The sequence below is a fragment of the Caretta caretta genome, chromosome 19 (assembly GCF_965140235.1).
Source record: "Caretta caretta isolate rCarCar2 chromosome 19, rCarCar1.hap1, whole genome shotgun sequence".
In the NCBI taxonomy this organism is placed as follows: domain Eukaryota; kingdom Metazoa; phylum Chordata; order Testudines; family Cheloniidae; genus Caretta; species Caretta caretta.
In genome coordinates this window covers 9,779,127-9,805,758 of record NC_134224.1, presented here as the reverse complement: position 1 = coordinate 9,805,758, position 26,632 = coordinate 9,779,127, and the positions used below count along the sequence as shown (strand labels likewise).

The 26,632-nt window shown below is 48.2% G+C and overlaps 2 protein-coding genes across 6 annotated transcripts; one reads left to right on the top strand and one right to left on the bottom strand.

Moving 5' to 3' along the window:
• Nucleotides 1-921: 921 nt before the first annotated feature.
• Nucleotides 922-20,241, bottom strand: CEP85 (centrosomal protein 85). 5 transcript variants are annotated; one of them, XM_048825930.2, is made up of 14 exons: nt 20,132-20,241; nt 18,081-18,153; nt 16,455-16,607; nt 12,703-13,430; nt 11,000-11,133; nt 10,026-10,143; nt 9,412-9,597; nt 7,862-8,014; nt 7,452-7,606; nt 6,708-6,828; nt 6,169-6,219; nt 5,971-6,078; nt 4,417-4,642; nt 922-3,812 (listed from the first exon to the last, which is right to left on the bottom strand). In XM_048825930.2, exons 2-14 carry the CDS (start codon nt 18,133-18,135, stop codon nt 3,649-3,651), a joined length of 2,352 nt encoding a protein of 783 aa, XP_048681887.2. In that variant the 5' UTR covers nt 18,136-18,153; nt 20,132-20,241; the 3' UTR covers nt 922-3,648. The 5 variants fall into 5 exon arrangements, with proteins under 5 accessions (XP_048681887.2, XP_074977390.1, XP_074977391.1 ...); XM_075121289.1 differs by lacking the exon at nt 20,132-20,241 and adding an exon at nt 19,983-20,120; XM_075121290.1 differs by lacking the exon at nt 20,132-20,241 and adding an exon at nt 19,072-19,140.
• A 3,411-nt stretch (nt 20,242-23,652) lies between these two features.
• Nucleotides 23,653-26,319, top strand: LOC125624743 (claudin-23-like). The gene has a single exon (XM_048825940.2). It carries the CDS (start codon nt 23,910-23,912, stop codon nt 24,507-24,509), a length of 600 nt encoding a protein of 199 aa, XP_048681897.2. The 5' UTR covers nt 23,653-23,909; the 3' UTR covers nt 24,510-26,319.
• The last annotated feature ends 313 nt before the right edge of the window (nt 26,320-26,632 follow it).

Below are 26,632 nucleotides of genomic sequence, written 5' to 3'. Positions count from 1 at the left end.
GTGCACTGCTTTGGGCGGGTGGGCTGCGAGCTCCTGGGGCACTGCTGCTGCAGAGCCCGGCCTGACCTGGTGCTGGCTCCAGCCGGGCGGCACGGCTATAGCGCCGCCAGCCACCGGTGCTCCAGGCAGTGTGGTAAGAGGCCAGGGGGTTGAATAGAGGGCAGGGCAGTCAGAGGGCAGGGAACAGGGGGGTGGATGGGGCAGGGGTCCCGGGGGGGCGGATGGGGCGAGAAGCAGGGCTGGGATAGGGGGCGGGGGCTGGGCTACGCCTGGCTGTTTGGGGAGGCACAGCCTCCCCTAACCCGCCCTCCATACTATTTCTGAAACCCGATGCGGCCCTCGGGCCAAAACGTTTGCCCGCCCCATCACCTCACGGCAAAGCTACTGGCATGCACAACTGAGCACTTAGGGGATGCCATTACCTAGCTCCGAATGCCCCAGAAAGGAGGTAGCAAGCGCTGCAGTACTTTAAGGAAAAATACTCGCAGTTCCCATCAAACTCTGCCCTCCTGGAAGCACGTGATGAAAAGGAAGGCACAGTTCTGTGCCCAGTCTGAGCTGCTATTTGGATCTTAAAGGCTTCGTGGTCAGCTTGTACTTCCCTGTACAGAGTAGGAACTTATTTTTTTTAAAGTCTTCTGCAACATGTGTGCAGGGAAGAATCCTAGGGCTTGATTCATCCCTGCATGGCAGTGAAACTCCCACTGATTTCAGTAGAGCAACTCTAGCTGCAAGTGGAGTGACACCCTGATGAAGCAGACAGACTATGGGGCTTGATTCAGAAGTCGCAGTGTATAGCCGGGAAGGAAGTGGTTTCTGTTTGACAAAGCACAAGCATAATTAGGAACAATGCAGGAGTCTTATGAAATACTATCAAATCCCACCTCCCTCTGCCACACCTTTGAGAAGGAAAGTCGTACACCGAATTGCTCTGCTCAACAGGAACAAAGCAGCTTTATTTTATAATCAAAATACTCAATACCATAAACTGCGTAAGACAAATATTCATATAAATATACCTGTGCTTAACTGTACAAGGAAACACCAGGCAAAAGTCAACTATTTAAACACATCCTGCGTAAGCAATGAGACAAACCACAATACATGGTTATTTTGGATACCAGGGTCTCGGGCGCTACCAAAACTGATGGATACCTTCTATAACCGAAGTTACTTTAATAAAAAGGTATGCAAAGAACTTTTTTTTTTTAAATACAAACTTTTGCAAAAGGATTAAAATGAACCCCCCCACCCCTCTCACAGGCACAGTAATATGCTACCAGAGTGCCATGACACATAGGAGCCTATCACCTCTTTCCCCAAGGACAGAAATGCAGCACCCTGCTCTGTATCAGCTTAAATACATAAGGGTTTCATTTCTTAAGACCTAGATTCTGGTTTTGCACCATAACTCTGTGGGTGCCACTGGGGACATGTAGATATCTCCTCTCTTCCTCCCTGCATGTTTTTTGTGGGTATAAATGGAAAGGTGGGTGAGGCTGCTTTAAAAGTAAGGTGCTAAATGCAGGTTCCCTGGCAGGCTAACGGCATCTTTGTTAAACAACATGGTCACCAAGGTTTCCAGTTACCCAGCAACACTCATGTTTGGTGCTGCTAGCCCCGTCATGCCCATAGTATTTCTCAATAGTCTGGGCAACTGACTTCAAGAAATTGTCTTGGCCCACTGTCTAAGTAACTCAGCAAGGGAGCTGGCTGGAGGCAACTCCTGTGGAGAGATGCCATGATCCATATTACGCTACCAGGCACCACACCAGATGCTCCAGGAAGGACAGAGTAGCTGCACAGCAGGGAATACACCAGCTAACAAGCCATCCATCAGATACTTTTTGATCTTAGTCATGGGTAGCCTATTAGCCAGGTGGTTTCCAGAACATACATTGTGGTGGCCAGATTTCAAAAACAGATTTTATTGGTCTCAATGAAATCCGACAAAAGAGCACCAGGAACAGCATCTTCACAGAACTGGGGATCAGCCCCAAAGGAAGGCTGCAAGCCTACAACAACCAAATGTTAACGTATGTCAGCAGGGTTTTCATCTGACTGAACTGACTTCTTAGCTTCTGAACCAAGAGTAAAAGGACAGCCAGCGGGTTTCATCATTAGCCCCATGGTGCTTTCCCAGCTAAGCAGACATTTAGTACTTCAGAGTCACCCCTAAGGTTGAGAGCTGACAAAATGTGAGAATGGAAAAGAATTTTCATTTGCGTATTTTGACATCAGATTAAGGTCTGTCTTCACTACACTCACAGGGTGCGGTTGCAGCTCACGTACCCTAAACCAAGCAAGCTTTAATCTAGTTAGTTCAGGAACTGGAGCAATAAATCTGTGACAAGCGCACACGGAATCCTGGGTAATTGCTTGCAGATCTAGCGCCACCCTGCTGCGATTTCTCCGCTCTGGTACTGAGCGAGCTTTAATCTAGTGGGTGTGTCTACGTGAGCCGCAATGACTCCCTGTGACTGCACTGCAGACATATAAGGGGGTCACCCTCCTGCAGGACTTTTGGGAAAACCCTGTGCAGATCCTAGACAGCAGAACGTTGATCATACCCCATGCAAAGATTCTGAATGTAGTATGGTCACTTCCCCCACTGAACTTCTACAGGGAGGCCGCAAGGGTGTTTGCACAAGAACACTGCTGCAGGCCTGCAAAGGCTCTCTGCTGCTTGCAGGGAGCTGACCTCCCAGGCAGAGTGTATGTATGCCCAAGGCTGCTGCAGGATTGGTTTATGGCTATAAAGGCAGTTAGGAGAAAGACCAGTTCCCCCATCCCACCAGCAGATCCATTAGGGATGAAGTTAAGTAGGCAGGAAATTTCTCTAGAGGATTAAGGCACTTCAGTAGCAATCCACTTGCTACTCTCCACATTCAGATCCCCGTTAAAGGGATAAAATCCTAAGGCCTCATCAAGACTAGCATTTTCAGAACCCAATTTTAGCATCACCTTTTTTCCAGCCTGTTGGCTACTGAAAGGCTTCAGTTGCCTATACCTGAGCAATGCAGACTTGGTTACCCGAATGACCACACACTATTTATCCGGGCCAGAACCATGTACATGGGTTGTTGCAGGTAAGCCTGTAACCGTGTACTTCTAGGTACAATTGAACAATGCTCGTGGTGTAGCAGCTTGTCTATGAACTCCACAGACTTCCTCTGAACCCTTTTGTGCAATCAGTAAGGCCAGAATATTCAGAAGGAATCTACTTGGTTTGTTCATTACCAGAAAGGACAGAGGCCATGGCATCCACTTCCTTCTCATGTCAGTTTGAATCCTTGTGTTTCCATGTTCAGTATTTGACATACTTGGAAGATAACTAGTAACTCACCCACGAGATCAAATCAGAGACTTCACCAAATCCAGCGTAACACCTTCCAAAGGATCAAAGTCGCTGCAATGTCTGACGAACACCAAAGACCCTGAATAGTTCCAGTTAGCCAGTCAGCATCTAAATGACCTTGCATCAGAATCCCTGATTTCCTCTTGTGGATAAGCACCTGCATCTTGTACCTAAGCATGGAGATGGTAAGGTGCTTGATTGTTTTTTCCATTCCATGGGCTCTAATCTCCTCAGGTTTTCAGGTGTTCATTTCCAGTTGTTCCAATGCTATCCTGGGGAGAGCTTATCCATCACTGCGTGATGCAGTTATCCCCCATATCCTGAGCATATCTGTCAGATATTGCAGTCCGTAAGTCCTCGATCTCTTTGTGAAGCTGCTTCACCTCCATCAGTTTCTTTGCAAGCACGTCTGCGTTCAGCAAGTCATCCTTCTCCTTAACTGAAGATTGCACAGCTGTATAGTTAGCGAATGAAATCACATCAGACATACAGTTCTGAACAGGAGTCCTGCATTAGTGAATACATCACTTTTCACCAGACAAATTATCCACAGTACATGGCATTATTTAACACCCAACAGATACGTACAGGGAATTCAAATCTTTAAAGCCTGTGAATCAGAGGTCTGAATAGAACGACAGAGCATAGAGAAAGGCAGGTTTCTTTTAAGCCTTTTCAGTGTTCTGAAACCCAGGAGGAGAACATTCTATCTAGAGTATAAATCAGACATCCCCAAACTGTGGGGCACCCCCCCAAGGGGGACATGGAGGAATGTTCGGGTGGTGGGGGCTGGGCTCGGGCCAGCCCCCATGGGGGGCAGGGAAGGAGTGCCACCCAGCCCTATTCTGCCCCTGGCCCCCGCCAGAACTCCGCTCCCAGCCCCACCCCGCAGAGCCACAGCCCTGCTTTCTGCCCCAGCTCAGGGGGAGCGTGACCCTGAAAAAAGTTTGGGGACCACTGATATAAACTAATTATTCTGTTCCACCCAGCCCATGAACCAAAGCCCGCCCGCCCCCCCGACTCCGAGATTCCATCACTCTAGTCCCTTGTGTACTTACAGTGAATGCCCAGGAGCAGGGAAAGGTTGGGATCCTTGCCCTGCGCTCTTTGAGTCACAATGCTGTAGACAGACTGCAAATCCTGTAGGCAGCTGGCCAGTTCACTATGTAACTCATGGGCGAGATGAGCTGTCCCAGCAGGAAGCGGTTGGTTCATCTCTACCTGCTGGAGGTGCTCCTGTAGGGTCAAATTCTTCTCAATCAGATCCTGGTTCTGCACTGAAAGCTGAAGAAACAAAGTAACATTAGCTAAGTCTTAACTATGTCAGATAAGACAGCTGATTCTAATGGCCCCTCAGTGTGGAGCAGGCATTACAGACTTTCGTTGCATTAAAATGTTTGGGTACTGTCCAGAATCTATTCTCTGAATCAGGATGTTTTCTTTTCACAGGATTGGAAATTTGTGTCTTGCCAGTAGAGGGATATACTTTTAGCAGTGTAGATACTGGTGGTGGTGGTGACCAAAAGGGTGGGTTTATATTAAGAATGGCCTCTGGATTCAAACCCAACTAGAACAGTTTAAAGTCAAATGTTGGGCCTGACCACCACAACACGAGGGTTTCTTAAATAGGAGCCAGCTTCTCTCAAAAGGTAAGAATATAAAAATCAACAGGACAGGAAGCACCTTATCCCACTATCTCCCTGGCGGCCTCAGTCTGGATAATAATGCAGAGGCTTCCAAGGGATGCCTGTGCTCTTTCTCCTTTCTCTTCGCCCAACTTGATGCAAGCTGAATTCTCCCTCAGGAGACACACTCAGTGCTTGGGTCACGTTCAGGCAACAGATGGAATTCAACCTAGACTCTTTCATTCATGGCTCATGAGGCTCTGGCACAGGGGTCGGCAACCTGCGGCAGGCATGCCAAAGGCGGCACACAAGCTGATTTTTAGTGGCACTCTGCTACCAGCCAGGGTCCCAGCTGCCAGCCCCGCTCAGCCTGCTGCCTGCCTGGATGGATGGAACCAAGGGCCGGCAGCAGGCTGAGCGGGGCCGGCGACCAGGACCCCATCTGGCAGGGGCCAGTGGACGGAACCCCAGACCGGCAGTGGGCTGAGCAGCTCAGCCCGCTGCCGGCCCGGGGTCCCAGCCGCCAACCCCTGTAAATGTAAAATGTATTACTGGCACGCAAAACCTTAAATTACAGTAAATAAATGAAGAATTGGCACACCACTTCTCAAAGTGCCGACCCCTGCTCTGGTACATAGTTGTGGTGAATAAGACTTCTTTACTGCACCCTGGTGGCCAAGTCAGTAACTACAACTACAATCCACACAGCTGGGAGCTAGGGAGACAAGCTGCTGCATGGGTGCCACACACAGCCAGATCTCAGGCATTACAAAAGCAACACCTGGGTGGAGAGAGGGATGAAAGAGAGAAATTATGGTTCTAAAATAGAGACAAGGGAACCCCTTTCTGGAGCACTGTCAGGGCAGCTAGCAGACTCTGACAAGGTGCAGTGAAGGAGGAACCAGCAACGGCACGTTAAATCCCCCACTACAAGACAGTTTATTGTTCATTCAGCTACTGTGTTCATACACAAACTCCAGTTCTAACCTCTTTCACTGCAGTGCGCAGCTGCTGCAGTGCGTTTTCTCTTTGCATTGCTTCCTCCTTCAGAGCCTGACTTGTCCCCTCTTCCTGAGACACCTGTTCTTCCAGGCTCTGGAGCAGACCCAGGGAGAGAAGTTAGTCCAACATATCTTATAATCGATGCTCGAGAGTTCCCAGACCTTCAGCATTCACACCTCTCACCTTTATTCGGGAAGACAACTGCTCCATCTTCTTCTGCTGTTTGTCCACAATCTGAAATCAAAAGCAATTGCGTCTAAGAGATGAACATGCCCAAACTTACTCAGTAATACCACTTGGGATTTGCCCTACAAATCCGTTTTTAAACACTTTAAATTACAGCCTGGTTTGTGAAGTGCTTTCAGATTCCCTGGTGGAAGGCGCTAGTAGGAATAGCAATTATGTACTGAGACTGGAGAGGCTGCATTCTTGGGGTTTCCCCTCCCCACTTGCTTCCTTTTCTGGATTCTTCAGTTTCTCGTCACTTTGATGTTTAAGCGAACACTACAGAATTGTACAATTATTGCACCAAGAATGGCTATTAGACCGCTCCAGGCTTGGCATGCTGAGAACGGCTAGCGCTTGTATAAGTTCGTAAGAGTTTGAATGTTAAACTTGAACCCCTGTTTTAATGCCTGATGTGGAACAGTCGAAGGAAGGAGACAAATCTGAGTTAGTGTGGGGTAGTCTCACCCATGTCTGAGTTGTATATTCAGAGTTACCTTCCTGAGACAATCACAGTCTTTCTGCAGAGAATCATTTTCTGATTTCTGTTTCTCCACCTCCTGGACAGGTGACCCTCTGCCTGAACTCTTCACACATTGCTGAATCCTATCCTGCAAGCTGAGATAAACAGCTCATCAAAGGAACTGGCAAATATAAGAAATTTCAACACAATTTGGCAGTGGTTCTCTTAAAAGAGACAACAGGAGAAACGGACATCCTCTGCCACAGAATGGATACAGAAGGGAAAAGCTTTTTCCACTGCCCTGTCAATGTTCTTCCATGTGACTTGAAGTGATTTACTTCTAAGGAATAGGGGGGGGGAGATCAGCCCCCATGACCCAGTCAACTGTTGCCCTCTTTGCTGAGGCTGTCACAATGGGATGCTCAATTGTAGCATGTGTGATATAGACACACATTCAATGGCAACTGGTCCAAGTCCACAAGCTAGTTTCACATAGCTCCATGAATATGAACCAAGGGATCTGGAGCAGAAAGGCTTCATGCATTTCCCTGAGCCATACCTCTGCTTTGGAACAGCCGGAAGTTATGGTAATTCAATTTTATCTAGTAGTTACATTTGAGCACAATATCCAGAGACTCAATACAAGCCCAGTTCATAACTACGCTGCAATAGAAAGATGCACTCTCATGTATTCCACTTCTCTGTTCTCAGGATTCTAGAGCTACTGGCCTTCGCTACTAGGCAGAGGTCCGGCTCACTGTCATCTTTGGAGCTTTACCTGTGCACAGTGGAAAGCAACTCCAGTTCTTTGCGTTTTTGTGTTTCTAGCTGCATCTCCTGCTCTCTGCAGGCAGCCCGGACATCTCCAAGCTCTCTTTTCAGCACTGTCACGGTTTCCTGCAGAGCAGAACTCTTCAGTTCTGATTCCTTTAACTGGAACAGAGAACATTGCTCAGCACTAACAAGTCTACAGATCCTCTGCCATACGCCACATTAGGGCTACCCTAGCAGTTGACAGGGACTTCTACTATTGATGTGGCAATTTACAGCCATAGCTCAGAACATTTCCCTTTCAGAGGGACAGATTGTAATTCTACTCAGCCTAGTGTATGCATAACCGGCAGCAGTAAATTGTGGCATCCAGGCTAATGCCTCAAACGCAACACTATACAGAGGATGTCATTTTACCTGCTGATTCTGTTTCTGATGATCCTCTAGTGTTGGCAGATCAGCCAGGTAGCGCTCCAGGGTCTCAATTCTCTGCTGTCTCTCCCGGTTTTGCTCAGACTCCTTTTGGCATTTCTTTTTCAGACTGTTAATATGTTTGTCTCTTCCCTTTATCTGCATGAAGAGACATTTGAAGGTTTGATTTGCTTAGGTTATAATTTCCATGTGTGTGTGTGTGTGTGTCTCTCTCTCTCTCCAGCTTGTCTATCAAAGCATTTTTGCAGCACCCATCACCAAGATATCAAACTGCTTTATCTCAGCAGCTTTTCTTTTCACTGGTATCTGAAAAATAACTTCATCCATTGGAAGTTATATGCTAGTTATCTGGTCAGCACAGAAGCTCCTAAGCTGCCCTCTGTAACTGCAGGTTTTTATTTTTGCTGGTGAGCCCAAGCAAGGAGCGGTTTCTGTACTCAAAGGAAGGATGAGCAAATACTCTTGGAATTTAAAGAAGTTACCAAGTGCCACACACACACTTATAAGAGGCTGCACACAATTAAAAATACGGTTAAAATTCTGAAATATAAAAATAATTAAAGCCGAGCAATGTGATGTCATTAAATACACACAATTTAACACAGCCCTCAGACTCTTCGCAAGTTGCAAATAAGGGTCTTAGTGTTGCAATGTGTGGGTGCTCCTGTTTTATACCTACCTCTGAGCCCTCTGCAAATAATCAGAGGAACTTGAGAAAATGCGAGCCCAATAGTTTCCCTGAACCCATTCACCACAAACTGCAGATTTACGTATCATTTGTTTTTAGAACTGTAAAAATAGGATCACTACGTTACAGGGAACAAGGACTAATAGGGCTGAGAAGAGTGTCTCCAAATGGAGCACTCTTACTAGTACCAGGCAAGAATGGAACAGGCAGTTCTACTCAGGGTGTGACATTTATATAACAGAATGCCCAAGAAAAATAAGTAATGGCTTAGCCTCAAAACACAACATTTATTAGTTAAGCCAAGAATCATTCCTCATTGAATAGACAGTTTCAGCGTGTTTAAGTACTGAGTGTGATCCATGTGACACAGAAACGTGGATCCATAAGTCAGACTTTACCTCGAGCAAGGGAAGGACTTATGTCAAGAGAGGGAGTCCAACCTATTTCTTGTACTAACCCTTACATTCGTTTCACAATAAAGCCTTAATTATATTGATTACTAATGATGATTTGCTAATTATAATTAAGAGTGGGTCTAGACAAGTCACTGATGTTACAGTAATACATACTGAAGAAAATTAAAGGGCAAAAGAAAGGCCACTCCAGAGGTTTTTCTTTGCTTCTTTTTGAAAGCAAGTTGCTCACAACTACAGCCTGATAGTGGCTGAGGTTTCTCTTTGCTTGGAGGCTGCAAGAGAAGAGAGCAGTCCCAATGGCTCCACGTAACAGGTGGTGGTGCCAGGAATGGCTTCTTGAGCCAATGCCCATCACTGTGCCAACTCCCCCCTGGAGGAAAAAAATAAATAAAAAAGGCATTGCCACAGTTCTAGAGCACCGACAGTCATACCCTCTCCTCTTGTTTCTTCAATTCCTCTGCATGCTTCTGCACTGTCTCCTTCAGTGTCTCCTGAATCAGTTTCACATCCACCTCGGAAGCAGCCAGCTTCTTCTCCAGTTCAATCTTTTCCTTACTGAGGGATTCGGTCTTCTCAGTAAACTGTGCTCGCAGGAACGAGTTCTCCCGCTGCAGCTCCTGCCAACAAAGACACCCAGCAACCAGCGTAAGGGTTCCCATTGTCCACTAAACCCACCTGTTAATCATAACAGACCTATTCTCCAGAACAGCAGTTACAACGCTGATGCATTATCCACCCTTCACCGCTCCCAAAGATCTTCACAGCACCTCTTATGCACCTGCAGTATCAGCTCGCACACCGCTTGGCTGGTGCTGTTAGCCACCGGCATCAATAGCGTGACCACTGCAGTTTGTTCAGAAATCGAAGGATCTAAATGTCAAGAGCCACAGAAAAACCCAGATGGATTGGCACCAGCACACACCAGGAATGGACTTTTACCTTGTCCACCCCTCCTACGTGGAAAGGACCTGCTAAAACAAGCACACTGCAGCCAGTGGGTTTAGTGCATGCTATTTTCAATGGACTTCTTGCTGTTCCTACTTACCTGCATTCTCAACATGCAAATATCTCCATAGGGGGCAGCAGACCTAAGAAGAGCACTGTGAACCTGCAGCTCACTCTCACGCACCTTCTGCTCCAACTGGGAGATGTGCTGCCTCTGCCTGCCCAAAAACAAAAGACAGATCAGACAATACATCCTTCTCAAACGTACCCCTTAGTTGTTGCTCTAGCCAAGAGGACAATACACTCTGCCAGCTATGTAAACCCAGTACCGTCAAAAACACACAGCTCCTCAGTCACTGCCCTACATCGTGACAAAAAACGCAGCTACATATTTTAAAAATAGCCTGCACAGGAATAGCAATTTTTAAAGACTTGAAAGCGTTTTTGTCAAAAACATGCTTGTTTTTAGCATTAAAAATTTGAGGTCTCATCTGTCCTGCAAGTCTCTATGGTGACTGGAGAATTTACTGGTGAAATTGCATATGTCAGAAGAGTTAAGCTGAGCAAATGACAGGGGTAGGGATTTTTAGTCCAAATGTTTAAAACTTCATGTGTGTTAACACCTGACATCAACAGTCAATAAGCACTTTGGAGACAGGACAGATTTGTTAAAGATTCACCAGCCCAAAATAAACATCCCCGAGATCCCAAAGAGCAAAACGAGGAAGAGCAGACATGGCATTCCAAATGTTTCTCATGTAAACAAACAGGAGAACACATTTTAAAAGCTTTTAGCTCTTCTTTCTCCATCACAAAGCAGGAAAAAAGCACAAACGCAGTTTTTAAAAATCCTTTGCAGACCCTCTAAGTTAGCCAATGCTGCTAAGGAATCACCTGTCTCACTTCCTCACTATTCGCTTCCATGGGAATCACTCTGAAATCTCATGGAAGAAAAGGGCATTTCTTCAGATGTTTTCTTACAATTACTATGTTATTTGTTAGTTTCAATACAAACCCACAGGATCTAGCATTTGTGTTTTTTTTCTTACTGCTCTCTCCTGAAATACTTCCTACCTGTCAATGAGGATCTCTTTTTCCTTAAGTAGATTCTCACTGGTGTTCAGGATACTGACCCACTGGGCTGGATCAGAGGAGTGCAGTGAAGTAGCATACATTGAAGGTTGGTGGCAAGCAGCTCCATTTTGTAACTGGGGAAAAAAAAAAAGAGAATAGGAAGGAGTGGCTTAAGTTTCACAGAAGGTAACAGCAACATTGCTGAGGCTATTTTTGTGCACTGTGTGCTCATCTGGCACGCGAGCAAGCAGAAAGTTCATCTGGTACGGAGCTATTTCAGCCTGTGTCTGGGCTCTGGGAACAAGTCATTTTGGCTGAGCTCGGGCAATGAGTTTATTGAATAATTTTAGACCACTGTGCTGTCTCATTGGAAGCCATTCGTTTCTAATATTGCTGCCCACCAACTGCTCACTAAACAAAATTGCTCCCCTCCAGTGAAAGACAGATATTTTCATAAAAATCTAATTGAAATTGTTCCAAAAGTCTAGATACGGAGCGAGGTTAGTCTGCTAGTTGAAATACTGATATCCACCATCTTCTATCTACATACGTTTCCCCTGTACTTTCCGTTGGAAAGGGTAATCACCACCTGATTTAAACTATTGTGTAGCATTGCTGTGTTATGTTACATCGGGGTGGGGAATCTACAGGCCAAATCCAGCCTGCTGCTTCATTCCATCCGGCCCGCAGCAAGTGTCCACAATGCAGGCTGGAAGTCCTGAGCCTCAGTGCCCCTCTGCAGGGCTGGAGCCACAAGCGCTAGCTCGCTGGGTTGCCAGAAGTCCAGTCGGCTCCACGCAGCTCCCAGCATGTCTCTGCAGCCCATAGGAGCAGGGGCAATCAGGGAAGCTCTGCGCACTGCCCCCACCCCCAATGCCAGCTCCGCAGCTCCCATTGGCTGGGAACCGCAGCCAATGGGAGCTGCGGGGGTGGCGCCTGTGGGCAGCAGGCACCACACAGAGACCCCTGGCTCCTCCGCCTAGGGGCCAGAATGGAGCCCTGGCAGGCAGGGACCCTGCCTTAGCCCTGCTGTGCCACCGCCCAGGAGCCGCCTGAAGTGAGCACCGCCCGGCTGGAGTCTGTACCCCGAACCCACTGTCCCAGGTCGGAACCCCCTCCTGCACCCTAACTTCCTCCTAGACTCTGCGCCCCCACTGCAAACCTCTTGGCCCCAGCCTGGAGCCCGCTCCTGCACCCCCAGCCGGAGCACTCACCTCCTCCCACACCCCAACCCTCTACCCCACCCTGGAGCCCCCTCCTGGCACCCTGAACGCCTCATTTCTGGTCCCACCCGGGAGCCTAGGGGAAGCCCCGAGCCTCTGCGCCCTTCCCTGTCCTCTCAAAGGGCTGGAGCCACAAGCGCCGGCTTGCCCCCTGCAGGGGGGAAGCCCCGAGCCTCCGCACTCCCCCATGGGGCTGTGTGTGTGGCATGCCAATGATTTTTTCTGTGGGTCAGTGGCCGATAGAAAAAAGGTTCCCCACCCCTGCGTTACATGGTTGCCGCATTTCAGTGATGTGAGGAATGACACATGTATATGTAGATAGTTTTGAGATAATTTGTATAAAAATGTGTAATAGAAGCACGAGACATTCCCCCCCTTACTGCATTAGTCAGGAATTGTGGTTACATTACATATAACTGCAAGAGAGGTGGAGAGGGAAGGAGAAAGCGATTTCAAAGAGTTGTTTTTTAAAATTTCTACCTGCATCTGTTCTACTTGCAACCGTATGTTGTCCAGCTGCTGCCTCCAAGCACTGAGTTCACAGACCCTCTGATGTGGATGCGAAGTGCAAGGCTCCTGCCTCCACACCCGAGACTGCACCGCTGTTGGTTTCAAAAAGACATTATTGGACTGAAATCCTAATGGCACCAGTCTGCTCCCAGTGGGCCAAGTACCACCTCGTGGCTCACAGGTTTCACTGGCTCCTGCTGCTGGTTTAGTCTCTGGCAGCACTTTGTAAGGCTCCTTTCCTCTGTAGGTGGAAATCAAGCTTGGATCCTGGAACTTGTGGGCAGGGTCAGCGTACAGCGTATCCAGCAAAACAGACTGATTAAGGGTAGGCTCAATGGCAGGAGTGTCAAATTTTCGAGTGTCTTCTGCTCTCAGGTGATCCGAAATGGGAAACCAGGACTGCTCAAAACCATTTTCCCCAGAAGTCCCGTAGAGATGCAAGAGATCCATGGGCAGCACTTGAGAGGATTTCACAGCAGTAAGATCTCCACTTCTTGTCAGCCCTACATTTTCAGTGGACGATCTTGGTACCGCTGGTTTTGATGAAACTGGTGCATTCTGCAAAGAGCTTGGCTCACCTGTTGAGTAGAGTGTGGAGTGTGAAGTATCCAATGTAGAAGGCATGACATGGGCTGTAGGGATGGTCACTTGGGTTTTGATGGGCTGAAACGAGGAACTGCTACTGGAATTGCAAAATTCTAGGGAAAGGATTTTTGAGAGTTAGAATTAAAGCAACACTTTTCAATTACAAGACAATTGCCACCTTTTCTTATCCTGCTAGGGACATTTCCTATGGTCGAGGGGCTGGGGGAGATCACACACAGTAGCAGTGCAAGGGCATATTTGCACATTGCTTTTTCCTTTATTAAAAGTTCCAGGAGCCCCATGATATTTATGGGGCCGGAGTAAACTGTAAAAGTGCAACAACTGCTATCAATCATCCTAAATCATTACATTTTGGCATTAAAATTCTGTAATCAAAACTTATTGATAAACTTATCTGTCTAGTCACTTATAAATAAATCCGGAAATTGAGTAAAAAGGCTGAAACTTACTCAAGAACTGAAAACTGAGGCCTTGATTACATTCTGCTCATCCCACAGCACAGCGACTCTGCACTGTAACCAAAAGCAATAGGAGCCTTTGCTAAGCCCATGATAAGCTGCAAACATAGCTGAACACACATCACAGAGCACTTGACCTTAGAACTCCCCTGGTACATGGCAACAAAATCAGCCTTTCCTAGAACTAAAAGTAACGGCTCTGTCCCACAGTCACAGGAAATGGGACAAAGCAGAGCACACAAGAGTGCAGATCCGTCATCTCACGCAGCCACCAAACCTGACTACATGGAAGTCTGAAGTTATTCTTAGTAACTCTCAGGTTTCAATAGAGCAACAACAGGAGCTCAACTGGGCAAACACCAAAGAGCCTTCTTTTCCAATGTGTAGATTTTTCCTCTTCCCCATATATTCGGGCACCAATGCACCAATTTCATGTTTCCTCAATGCATTGGCATAAGGCCCATCCTGACGTGCTATTTCTCCAGCCCAGTTTTGGGACAGCGAGCTCGCATTCCCACATGTTTTTAACATCAGAGTGTTCTTATGAGAAGGAACGAAGTCACAATTTTAAAGTAACTGGAATGAGGAACTATGCAGGACCCTGTCAAATGTCTCAAGCTACATAAAAATTGTTAATATGAAGGAACATCATCTCTCAACGTTAACAAACGGGGCGGGAAGAATCCCTGCAGGTATCATCTCCCCCTAGGACTCCTTCAAAGAGGAAACAGCCCTCCAAATAGACAAAAATACATGTTTCAAACAGACTGAGGAGAGTCGGTGCCGATTTCTTCACTCAAGTCCCCTAAACTTAGATTGTAGCATCCTGGTCAGGAGCTATTGAGTTCTATCCATGAGCAATGGAATCCACTGGAAATGAATCAGTCCCTTGAAGTGTGGGAATGGTCACCACAGTCAGTGGCATCTTATAACAAGTGCACTGATTTTAAAAGTCAAAATATGATTCTAACAATTATCAGTAATGCAAGCTCAATCGGAGCTCTTCAGAGAAGGGACACTGTCTTGCTGTATGTTTGTGGTGTTATCGACAACACCACCCAACTTTGAGTGCAGCTGGAAATTTTCTTGTGCGGAGAAAGACTAGATGGGGAACCTCAAGGTGCAGGCATACAATACTTTGAAAAAATTATTTAAGAACACCTAGATTTTGAATCTTGCATTGTTAGAAAATATGGCAAGTTTCAAATGGTACCATACACCTGAGGAAGAATGGGGAAGTGAACAAGAAGTGTTCCTTCTAAAGAGCAATACAAGTAAACCCTCCTTATTTGTGACTGAAAGGCGCTTTAGGTTAACAAGCAATGTCCTACGCCGGTGGTTCTCAACCTTTCCAGGCTACTGTACCCCTTGCAGGAGTCTGATTTGTCTTGCATACCCCAAGTTTCACCTCCACTTAAAAACTATCTGCTTACAAAATCAGACATAAAAAATACAAATGTATCACAGCACACTATTACTGAAAAATTGCTTACTTTTTCATTCTGTCTGTATGAAATTTTAGTTTGTACTGACTTCGCTAGTGCTTTTTATGTTGCCTAGTTTTATAACAGGCTAAGATCCAAATGTGTTGATGTATCCCCTGGAAGAGCTCTGCATAACCCTGATTGAGAACCACTGTCCTACGCAAGCCTCATTACTGCCTCAGACCACACATACACAAGAGTTTGTCTCATCTAGCACGAGGTAAGGTGCAGTTTCCTATACTGCTGTAGAGTACATTACTTGCACACAATTAAAAAAGCCAACATGATGCGGTGGAAGTGTAGAAGCCTGAATTCAAGCAACAGAAGGACAAGAAGTGGATCCACACATAGTTATAAGTCAATGACCACAGTTTCTCTCCCCCGCTAAAAAGCAAAAATATGATTATTTCCCATTGATATCAGTGTCAGTTCCCCATGCGCTTAAAGTCATGGCCTTCTTGGGAAGAAGAAGGAGAACTCTGCAAGGAGAACTCCAAACTAACAATCCCCTGATTAGGACTGGATACAATATGAAAAGTGACCTTGAAGAATGCATCTCACTACACAATCAAAATAGTCAAGTCTAGGTATCATTGAGAACTATTACACAAAAATTCCCTTGTTTTGTTCGCAGCTCAAGTCAAAGTATACCAACATATACCAGTCTCTATCCAGTTTAATAAATTGACCATAATTCATACAAAATACAGGTAAAGAGAAATATTGAGGAAATAGTTTTGTCAGGGAAATTGTGTAGAGTGAGATCCTCACACACACTATTGGAAAGTACATTAATATGAACCAGAGGCTGAAGATCAGTAGCTCTTTGTGCATTTTAAAGATTATTAATCTACCTCTGCCAAAAGTCATTTTAATTGACAAACTTGTAACTACAGTTGAAGCTAGAAATTGTAATGCAGTTTGGCTAATCACCTTTCAAGCTTTAGGTAAGATAATGAGTCTCTCAACCAATATAGATTTGTTTACATTTTAGGTTATAAAACTAATGGCTAAGTGTATAATATTCTCATTACAGAATATGTCCTCTTCCCCTCTGTTTCATAATGCTAGGGCTGTTTCTGTATCAGGAGGTTCTTGACGCTTGGTTTATGTTGTAAGAAGAACTAGAAAAAATTCGGCAGTTTTACTGCAACGATCAGACATTCAGACTCACCCTCTGTGCTGTCTGAGCAGGAAGTCCCGATTGCTGTATCCCCACTGTCAGCCATACTTAAACAGTGACCAAAACGACTCTGGAACTTCACAGACAGAGTTGGGGTTTTCCAGTCGGTCTCCAAAGAACAGCTCTTTTGACCTGTATTAGAGTCTGGAAAAGAGTCACACCATGGGCATATAATTCAGAGCACTACCTATCAGTATTACACCAAGAGTGTGTTCCCCAAAGATCAACCTTTAGAACCTACACCGAGGGGAAAATATCCCCAGCCTGTTCCACCTGCTCAGAGACATTTGCCAGTGAAGGAGACCGAAAGGCAATAAATGAAGATGACTTTGCAGCTGATTTAAAAGAAATAAAGCTTCAGACGGCAAATGGAAGAGACTTATTAAACCCATCCTTGCCCTTGCTGGGGTGAACGGAGGAAATATTAGAAATTAATTTTACCAAGGAGACCAACAAGCCAATTTAATTTATCAAATGGAATTTGAACTTTTGGTTACAAAATAATTTTTCCAATTTAATTCAAATTCATTAAAAAAAGTGAATCTCTCCAGAATGATTAGCAAGTCAATTTCTTGAGAATCAGCATTAAGCTGTAGTCACACATTTCCGCACTGTGTGGATATTAATTGTTCTTTGTTTGATTGCTCTGAAATACTGCTGCTTGAGAAATCTCTTTCCTAATGGCAAATCTTCTCGTAACAGGCACAGAGGACTTAAAGCAAGTCAGCAAGAGATGAAAGGACACCACTATGGAAGATAAGAATGCAATGCATCTCTCACCGGTATCACTGTGCATGTGCTCTGACACGGCAGAGTGACAGTGTTTGCATACAGAGATAATACTAAAAAAAAAACAAAAACAAGGAGTACTTGTAGCATCTTAGAGACTAAAACTGATTTAGGCATAAGCTTTTGTGGGCTAAAACCCACTACCTCAGATGCATGCAGTGGAAAATACAGTAGAAAGATATATATACACAGAGAACATGAAAAAATGTTTTTCCAATTCCCCCCCCCGCACTGTTACTCACACCTTCTTGTCAACTGTTTGAAATGGGCCATCCTGATTATCACTACAAAAGGGTTTTTTTCTCCTGCTCATAATAGCCCACGTTAATTAGTCTTGTTACAGTTGGTATGGCAACACTCATTTTTTCATGTTCTGTGTATATATATCTTCCTACTGTATTTTCCACTGCATGCATCCAATGAAGTGGGTTTTAGCCCACGAAAGCTTATGCCCAAATAAATTTGTTAGTCTGTAAGGTGCCACAAGTACTCCTCGGTTTTTTTTTGCTGATACAGACTAACACGGCTACCACTCTGAAACCAGAGATAATATTGGTGATGGTAAAGATGTATTGCAATATTATCATGTTATGAACTCCTCCTTTGCTGGATTTTAAGAGAGGTTGGTTGTATGTGTGACGATCTGTCCCTGGACACTCATGCAATTGTTTTGCAGACACGGGATACTAACAGATCAAGTAAATGTTTTAAGATTTTATTTTTAATAAAAAGCTTTTGGTAAATAAGCCACCTCCTCGGTTTCCTAAGGAATCTCCTACAAGGATATGGAAGGAGTATGACTTAAGGAAAACAATTCACAATTCAAACCTGTTGGACTGGTGTGCTGGAACCTCAGGTCTGGGCATTTCTCGAGAGTGGCCATCACAGCTAGTCCAGTCAACTATAAAATTAAAGAAATAGAACCATATTTTAAATCAGCGTAATCCAATCCATATTTGCCACTGGCCAAGCAAGAAGGATACGAAGCCTGCACTGACATAAATACTACAGCTACTCTTCACTAAAGGAAACATTTCTCTTCATTACCACATTTCACATTTAATTAGCACCTCCCTTCCAGGGCAGCACCACTTTTCCAGTATAGAACAGCAGTTAACACTTCAAGAAGGGCAATTAGTCTGGATTACCACACTTTTCAGAAATGGAAAATGTTCTGGTTTGTAACACTTTTAAAGTGCTCAGCATAAAACCTGGCCATATGTTATACTATCTTAGCTATTTATAGGGCATCAGCCACCATCATATCCAGGTATTCATTCTATAATTATTCAAAATTTCCTTTTACAAACCTCAGCACTTGGCCAGTTCATTTCTGCCCTCCAAAGATTACTTTATACAACTACACCCAGAAACCTGGTCAGTCAGTCATAAGTGATGTTACACCATCAACTATGATCATTGCTCTATCCAGAGCTTTGGTTGACTTTATTGTATATGAAACCATCTCAAACATATGAACCTCCTGCCCAGAGTACACCTATAATATCTAGCACTTGCAAACGTCTTAATTATCAAATGCAAGCTCTCAGTTCCTTCAATCCTGTGAAATACTAACTGCCTATTATCCTGTTCGTGCAGGCCCCACTTTAATGAAGTATATTTTGCCATCCAAAGTCCTCATGGAAAATATTTCTATTTTGAAAACAAAGAGCTAATGATTTGGCACGAGTCACATGGTGAGACAGTAGGGAATGCAATGAGATATGGGGAGAAGAAAAGAAGTGGAGTTCCAGTTTGAGCAAAGAGAAACAAAACTTGGCCAGATAGCTCAGGTTAATGATTATGTGCAGGGCCCTACCAAATTCAAGGTCCATTCTGGTCCAATTTCACAGTCATAGGATTTGAAAATTAGTCAATTTCATCTTTTCAACTGATATTTCACAGTGTTGTGAAACCATGGGGGTCCTGACCCAAAAGGGGGTCATGGAGGGGTCACAAATCTGTTGTGTGGGGGGGGGGGTCATGGGCTTGCTACCCTCACTTCTGCGCTGTCAGCGGCCCCAGAACGTCCCACAGCCAGCTCCCAGAAATGGAGATGGGTCTGATCTCCTCTGTGCTGCTGGGAACACCCCAGCTGGGGGCTCCTAGCTATGAGTTGGGGCTGGGCTGGGGAGGGACAGGACTTGCTCTTCCCCTGCACAGCTGCTCTGGGAGCAAGGCGGGTGATCAGACCCACCTCAGGGAATCTCCCCCCCGCAGGGCACTCCCAGCAGCACAGGGGAGATCAGACCTATCTCCACTTCTGGCAATCTCTTACAGCTGCAGGAAGCCCTGGGGCTGCTACCCAGGCCAGGTACCCAGAAGTGGGTCTGATCCCCCCTCTCCCCCGACAGTGGCTATGCAGGGGGAAAGTACATCCATCCCCTCTGGGCTGGGGAGGGGCGGGATGCAGAGTAGCTGGAGACGTGGTAGGAGCCCCGGCTGGGACACCCCAGCCCTGCCCCTCCAATTTCACAGAGGAAGTCTGGTTTCACGGTCTGTGACACGTGGCGGGGGGGGGGGGGGGCGCTGAGTGGCGGGGGGGGGGCAGGATGCGAGGGCAGGGCGGCTAGGAGCTGACCCAAGGCGCGGGGGTGTCTGGGGACCCGAGGGACCTGGGCGCCCGTGGGGGGAGGAGAGGGACGGGTCGGAGTGCTGGGGGGGGGGCGGTGTGTATCCGCTGGAGTGGGGCAATGGGGGAGGGGAGAGCGGCAGGGACCGGGGGTATACCTGGGGGCAGGGGCTTAGCGGGGCCGCGGAGGGTCAGAGCCGGGGGGTCCCGCGTCGGGCTGCGCCCCCAGGGCGAGGACCGGCGGGAGGCCGTTCCCGGGCGGACGGGGGAGGGAGGGAGAACAGAGGGACTTTACCCGCCCCCTCACCTGGCTCCACTCGGCTCTCGAGCTCCCCCCCCGCCTCCTCGCTCTCTCGCGACGCAGGCGCGCGCGGAGCCGGCGACCGTTACAGCCGTGCCAGGGGGGGAGTGGGCACCACGCTAGCGAGCCACGCCCCCGCGCTGCGCCGCGCCTATCCGGAGCGACGGGTGCGCCTCGTGCCCCCCGCCATTGGCTCGCAGGATCCGATCCCGGCCGAAGAGACACGAGCTCCGCCTTCCGGCTGAATAGCGGCAGCGCATCAGGGAGAACTGTCTGCCACCGGGACCCGTAAGGAGAGGAGGCGGGGCCTAGGGCTGTGATGCGATTGCCCCGCCCCCTTTCCAGCCCTCGCCTCCCAGCCCCTAGCCCGCCCCTGATCCGTCCCCTCTCAAATCCCAGGTCCCGCCCCCAGCCTCTGCCCCTCCCCCCTCAATACCCTCCCCCGCCCCACATGGCATTGCCTGGGCTAGCCCAGCCCCTGCCCTGCCCCCTGCCCTGGGGGCCATGCCCAGTTGCAGGCCCAGCTGCAGATTTTGCACCCAGTGTTGGCGGCTCCTCAACATCTGTTCCCAGCCCTCCTGCCCTGGCCCCCCAACCCCCCTCCCCCGACGTAGAACATCTGCACTGCTCGGTCCGCATCGCCCAGTGCAGGGGTGGGTCCCCCGGTCGTGCCGTGCACCCCAGGGCTCCTCTGCACTCGAACCGCTACTGCAGTGCCGCTGTCCAGTTTGACCAATGTACATGGCAGAGGGGCATTGCTGGCACATGATGGCATATATCACATTGGTGGATGTGCAGGTGAACGAGCCTCTGATAGTGTGGCTGATGTTATTAGGCCCTGTGATGGTGTCCCCTGAATAGATACTTTGGTCAATAGTTTGGTCAAACTGGACAGTCTGTACGTAAAAGGATAAATGGACACAAATCAGATGTCAAGAATTATAACATTCATAAACCAGTCGGAGAACACTTCAATCTCTCTGGTCACGCAATCACAGACATGAAGGTCGCTATCTTAAAACAAAAAAACTTCAAATCCAGACTCCAGCGAGAAACTGCTGAATTGGAATTCATTTGCAAATTGGATACTATTAATTTAGGCTTAAATAGAGACTGGGAGTGGCTAAGTCATTATGCAAGGTAGCCTATTTCCCCTTGTTTTTTCCTACCCCCCCCCCAGAAGTTCTGGTTAAACTTGGATTTAAACTTGGAGAGTGGTCAGTTTGGATGAGCTATTGCCAGCAGGAGAGTGAGTTTGTGTGTGTGTGTGTGTGTCCCCGGGAAAAAGGGGGGCGGGGGGTGAGAAAGCCTGGATTTGTGCTGGACATGGCCCACCTTGATTACCATGCACATTGTAGGGAGAGTGGTCACTTTGGATGAGCTATTACCAGCAGGAGAGTGAGTTTTTGTGTGTTTGGGGGTGAGGGGGTGAGAGAACCTGGATTTGTGCAGGAAATGGCCCACCTTGATTATCATGCACATTGTAGGGAGAGTGGTCACTTTGGATGAGCTATTACCAGCAGGATAGTGAGTTTGTGTGTGTGTGTTTTTTGGAGGGGGGTGAGGGGGTGAGAGAACCTGGATTTGTGCAGGAAATGGCCCACCTTGATTATCATGCACATTGTGTAGAGAGTTGTCACTTTGGATGGGCTATTACCAGCAGGAGAGTGAGTTTGTGTGGGGGGGGGGTGGAGGGTGAGAAAACCTGGATTTGTGCTGGAAATGGCCCAACTTGATGATCACTTTAGACAAGCTATTACCAGCAGGACAGTGGGGTGGGAGGAGGTATTGTTTCATGATCTCTGTGTGTATATAAAGTCTGCTGCAGTTTCCACGGTATGCATCCGATGAAGTGAGCTGTAGCTCACAAAAGCTCATGCTCAAATAAATTGGTTAGTCTCTAAGGTGCCACAAGTACTCCTTTTCTTATAACTAACAAAATTAACCATAGAAATGTAGGGCTGCAAGGGATTTTTAGAGGTCATCAAGTCCAGCCTCCTGCAGTGGGGCAGGACTAAGCCAGCCTAGCCCACCACCCTGACAGGCGGATGCACAGCTATAGTTTGCTTTACCCTTAGCACTAAGCACCATTTTTTAAAAGGCCATTTAGGCACCTAACTACCATTGCAGTAGTTGTACCGAACAGCAGGCCAACCCCACATGACAAAATACTTCAGTGACCTGTCAGCATTCCTTGGGCTTCAATGACACCACTCCCACCTTGAAACAAGCTCCCACCCCTGAGAACTTTCTCCCACGGTGATGTTCAAGAAACAGAAAAGTGGGAGTGCTTGGAGTCCTTTTTGTAACCTATGCAGGTGTTGCTGGCTGAAAGGGGCTATAGCAGGGCAAAGTATTTCTACCAAGCAAACCTGTACAGGGAGTGGAGGAAAGCTCGAAGCATTTTCAGCTACCAACTGTGAGAAAGATGCCAGAGTTGTTGTGTAGGTTTAGAGCTGCTGTTTATGCCACAGAGCACCGGGGGGGGGGGAGGGGGGGGGGAATGCTACCCTCTGCTCAGCATGCCTTTCCACACCTGGCAGCATTTGAGAAGTAGAAATATGGACACTTGGGAAGACAAACATTGGCACCTTGCTCCTTTAAATACATCAGGCTAGAAGAGCAGAGTGTGGGGAAAAGGTCCATAGCAGAGACAGGACTAGAACCCACCTGGGCTATTCCCTTTCTTTTGCACCAACCACTGGATCCCCTGGCCCAACTTCTGTCACGTGGGGCAAATCTAGAGTAACGGCCGTGACCTCTCTGGAGTTACGCTAGGTTCATGCTGGGGTAACTGAGAAAGAATGTTAGCCCACTGCCTAGACACAGTGTAAAGTGCAGTGTGTGCAGTATATTGTGTACAGCACAGTGCACACGATGGAGGCACCTGGCATCTTTAATAAGGCATGTTTCCATGGCAATGAGAACCTGGAGCCTGCAGCCGCCAATTCACTCGCAGCTGCACAGCGATCCTAGTCTCCCCGCCCGCCATGTCCCTCAGTCTTCCAGAGCTCCCCTTCCTGTACACTCCCAGCCAAGCCGACCCACCCAAAGCCCCTGTCCCACCCACCCAAGCTCTCCCAGGTCCCCTTTCCCCAAGACCCATCCTCCACCCAGACACATACCCTCTTGCACAATGCAAATGCTGGTGTTCATCACCCTTCTCCATTTCTCTCTCACACCCTTCCCCCACCCCAATCCTCCAACCTCTTTGCCCTTCATGAAGCTATTGGGCCAAGTTCAGCCCTGGTACAGGCAGAGGTGTCATGTTGGGGCTGATGCGATCCAAGCAGCATAAACGGTCTAACAGAAGGCACTCTCCCCGCAGTTACCTCGGGTGGGGGTCAATAGAGCATTGCTCACTGGGGCCCCTTCCTGGTGCATATTCATGATTAGAGCCTTTTGTTATGTCTGGCCACGATCTAGGCCCAGAGCGGAACACGAGGCAATGTTAATGTGTAACATGGGGGCATGGGGGGGGGGTCACTTAACGTTTAATCAACAGGCTTGAAATGTTAGGAAGGAAACGTGTTCACAACAGAGGATTTACAAAGTCAAGGTGATGTGGAGAGTAGAACCATAACCAACATCTTCACCTGGGTTCCAGCAGCCTCCAGCCCGGCCTGAGAGCACCCTGGAGACGAGCGACGACTTTCTCCTTTCCGCTCCGTGCATCCCAGAAAACGCCTTCCCAATTGCACAGCGTCTCTGCCCGACTCTTCATCCCAGCCCGAGGGAGCCCCCTTGAAGAGGCTAAGAGACCTGGGCCCTTTCTCATCAGACCATGGCAACTGGCTCCGTGGCCCTTGGACTGGTGCTGGCTCCCATGGGATGGGTCTTGCTGCTGGCAGCCACGGTGACCCCGCAGTGGAGAGAATTCTCCAGGCGGCCCGGCTTCCCACGGGACGTTTCCTTCAGCGATGGTCTGTGGGAAAGCTGCGTGGAGGTGATCGGCCTGCCGGGCAGGGCGTGCCAACCCATCCCCCAGGAGACTGCCATCTCCTGGCCCATGCAGATGCTGAGAGCACTCACTGTCATCTCAGTGCTTACAGGGGTCCTGAGCTACTCTCTAGCCCATGTGGGGGTGCGCTGGTGGACAGACCAGCCCAACCCTGAGCTTACGGGAACTGCTGGACTCCTGCTGGTTCTCTCTGGAGCCATGTATCTATGCGCCACATCTTACATGGCTTACGAAGTCCTAGAGAACATGGCCAACCCCCAGACCCCCGCAGGGGACAAGTTCCGGCTCGGGACCTGTCTCTACCTTGGCTGGAGCGGCGGAGTAGCTGAGATCGTGGCTGGCATCTGTCTGGCTGTCAATTTCCAAAGGAAGGAGGAAAGCAGCTCAGGGAATGTGGCGGCTCCTTATGAGGTGGATTACTGAGGGGGGGGCTACCAGGAAGCTGGAAGAGGAAACTGAGGGGGTTGGGGACTGTTCTCTGGGGGATTACAACTGTCTTTTCCTTGTGCACTGAGTCCATGTGGGTCTCCTGCTGTAGCTGCTTGAGCATGACTGTGCCTTTACCCTGCTGCGCTAGGATCAAGCTGCACATCTTCAACCCCGCAGGACTGGCATTGCTGGTAACAGGGATGTACAGGCTGGCCAGGCAGGGAAAATCAACACCCTCAATCAAGCTGATTTTAAAGATGGGCTGATGATCGTCTCCCTAATGAGGTGTCTCAGGGGCCGTGCCAACTTTGGGGTTTTACCAGCCTGTAGGTTTGTCTCCCTGATGCTACTTGAAAACTGCCCCCCCCCACAACCAGGGGGAAGGGGCTGAGGGAGGGTGCAGCAGAAGGGGAGTGCACACTTCCAGCTGTGTCACATCTGTAAGGGGCAGGGGAAGCACAGTGAGAGCAGCTTTGGGGGGAGCTGGGGTGTAGAACTGGCAGTGGGGGCTGACCCAGAGGTAATCCAGCCGAAGCAAATTGATAAGGGAGGAGCATAGCTGGCAGCAGAGTCGGGACTCTCCAAGCACAGATTTGATAGGGGTGGGATGGTGCCTGCTGCTGCTGGTGGAGGGTGGGAAGGAGGCATGCAAATGCTTCTGGTCCTCAAGCAGAGGCCAGCGGTGTTCAGCTGCTCTCCCTGGGCCCGGCCCTAGCTGGGCTCTGCTCTGGTCTGAGGCCCTGGAAGTGCTCAGGTAACACAACACATGATGACATCACCCACCTCCAGAGCACCCTAGCATAGTCCCTCTCTTTGAGGGTCATCTTATTTCCTCTTGAGAGGGGCTGAATATCCCTCCAGGCAGGAGAGGCCAGCCCCTGAAGCGAGATGAAAGCAAGGAAAGAGGGGTAGAGAGAGACTATTGCACAGAGGGGTTTGGGATCCTGTCTCTGTGGAGCCAGCTACTCCCTGCATTGTAGAGACAGGCTGCTATTCCAAAACTTAAAATAAGAAAAGGAGGCAAAGCTGGACCTGTCATCAACGCAGTTTTATTCATGGCCTAAGAAAACCAACCTTGCCTGGTTCAGGCAACCCCTGTCTATTCCAGCTATAAGTGGCCAAATGCAGAGAGGTTAAGGATGGAACAGAGAAGTGGTTGGATCATACATAAAACTGAACCTCTGCTGTATATAAATCTGGCAGGGGAGAGTGCTTAGAAAAAAAAACCAGCTTTGACAATAGAAAAATAGAACAATGGCTGCTTTCCTTTCTCAGAAGCTCGCAAGGGATGGAGGGATCTTCCCCATCCCAACAGGAACAAGCCCAGAGCCTAGCTGAGACTGGAGGTACTGAATTAGAGCGAGGTGGTGAGCAAGGGAACAGCTTAATGCCCTGGTGAGCCAGTTCCGGCTGTCCGGAAAGCTGGGGCAGCAGAACCAAGCAGCGAGGGTGGTAACTTTAGGGTGAAGGCACGCTCAGGCAACAAAGCCTATTGAAAGCAAGAGGAAGACTCTCCCTGAGCTTCCAAATGGACTCCAGTCCTGGCAGCTGCTGAAGATAATGAGATGATGGAGGCTCAACCGTCTCCTGCCCTAAGCAGCCAAGGAAATGCCTGTTAGAGGCAGCTTCTGGTTCACATGTAGGGGGACAGGGTGGGTGCATTTCAGTAGCTCAAACCTGGGTCCCTGTAAGAGTTGACGTTAGCTAGAACAGGCCCTGAACTGATTTGCCAGCAAAGGAAAGGGACTTGGGGTCAGGCACTTGATTAACAAAAAATAAAAATGGCAAAGTTAAAATACTAGAACACAGCTGGATCTTTTACTTCAAATTACTGGCAGGGCTGTAGCGAGCCAGCTGCTGTCAGCCTGTCGACGCTGCGTCAGGAGTGAGCCTCCCAGCCCGTCTCCTCAGACTTGTCTACACAGCTGTTTTTACAGCACTAGCCCTCTGCGGCTCAGGCTGACGCTTGGGCTCTGACAACTGGGGGATGAAGGGGAAGCAATGTTAAAGTGACATCTACACAGCTCATTTTAGAGCCGTAACGGGAACCCTGACAGCACACGTCTCGTGGGGGGGGAATGTCGGCTCGCTTTCCAATGCACGGTAGACTGGTCCAG

Bases quoted from the DNA above. Each gene is read 5' to 3' on its own strand.
- CEP85 (XM_048825930.2), bottom strand. From the start codon at position 18,135: ATGGCCACTCTCGAGAAATGCCCAGACCTGAGGTTCCAGCACACCAGT. The intron at 9,598-10,025 runs GTAAGTAGGAAC...CTTTGTTGGCAG, and splicing joins TTTGCATGTTGAGAATGCAG to GAGCTGCAGCGGGAGAACTC. The intron at 6,220-6,707 runs GTAACTCTGAAT...TTTTGATTTCAG, and splicing joins ACTGTGATTGTCTCAGGAAG to ATTGTGGACAAACAGCAGAA.
- LOC125624743 (XM_048825940.2), top strand. From the start codon at position 23,910: ATGGCAACTGGCTCCGTGGCCCTTGGACTGGTGCTGGCTCCCATGGGA.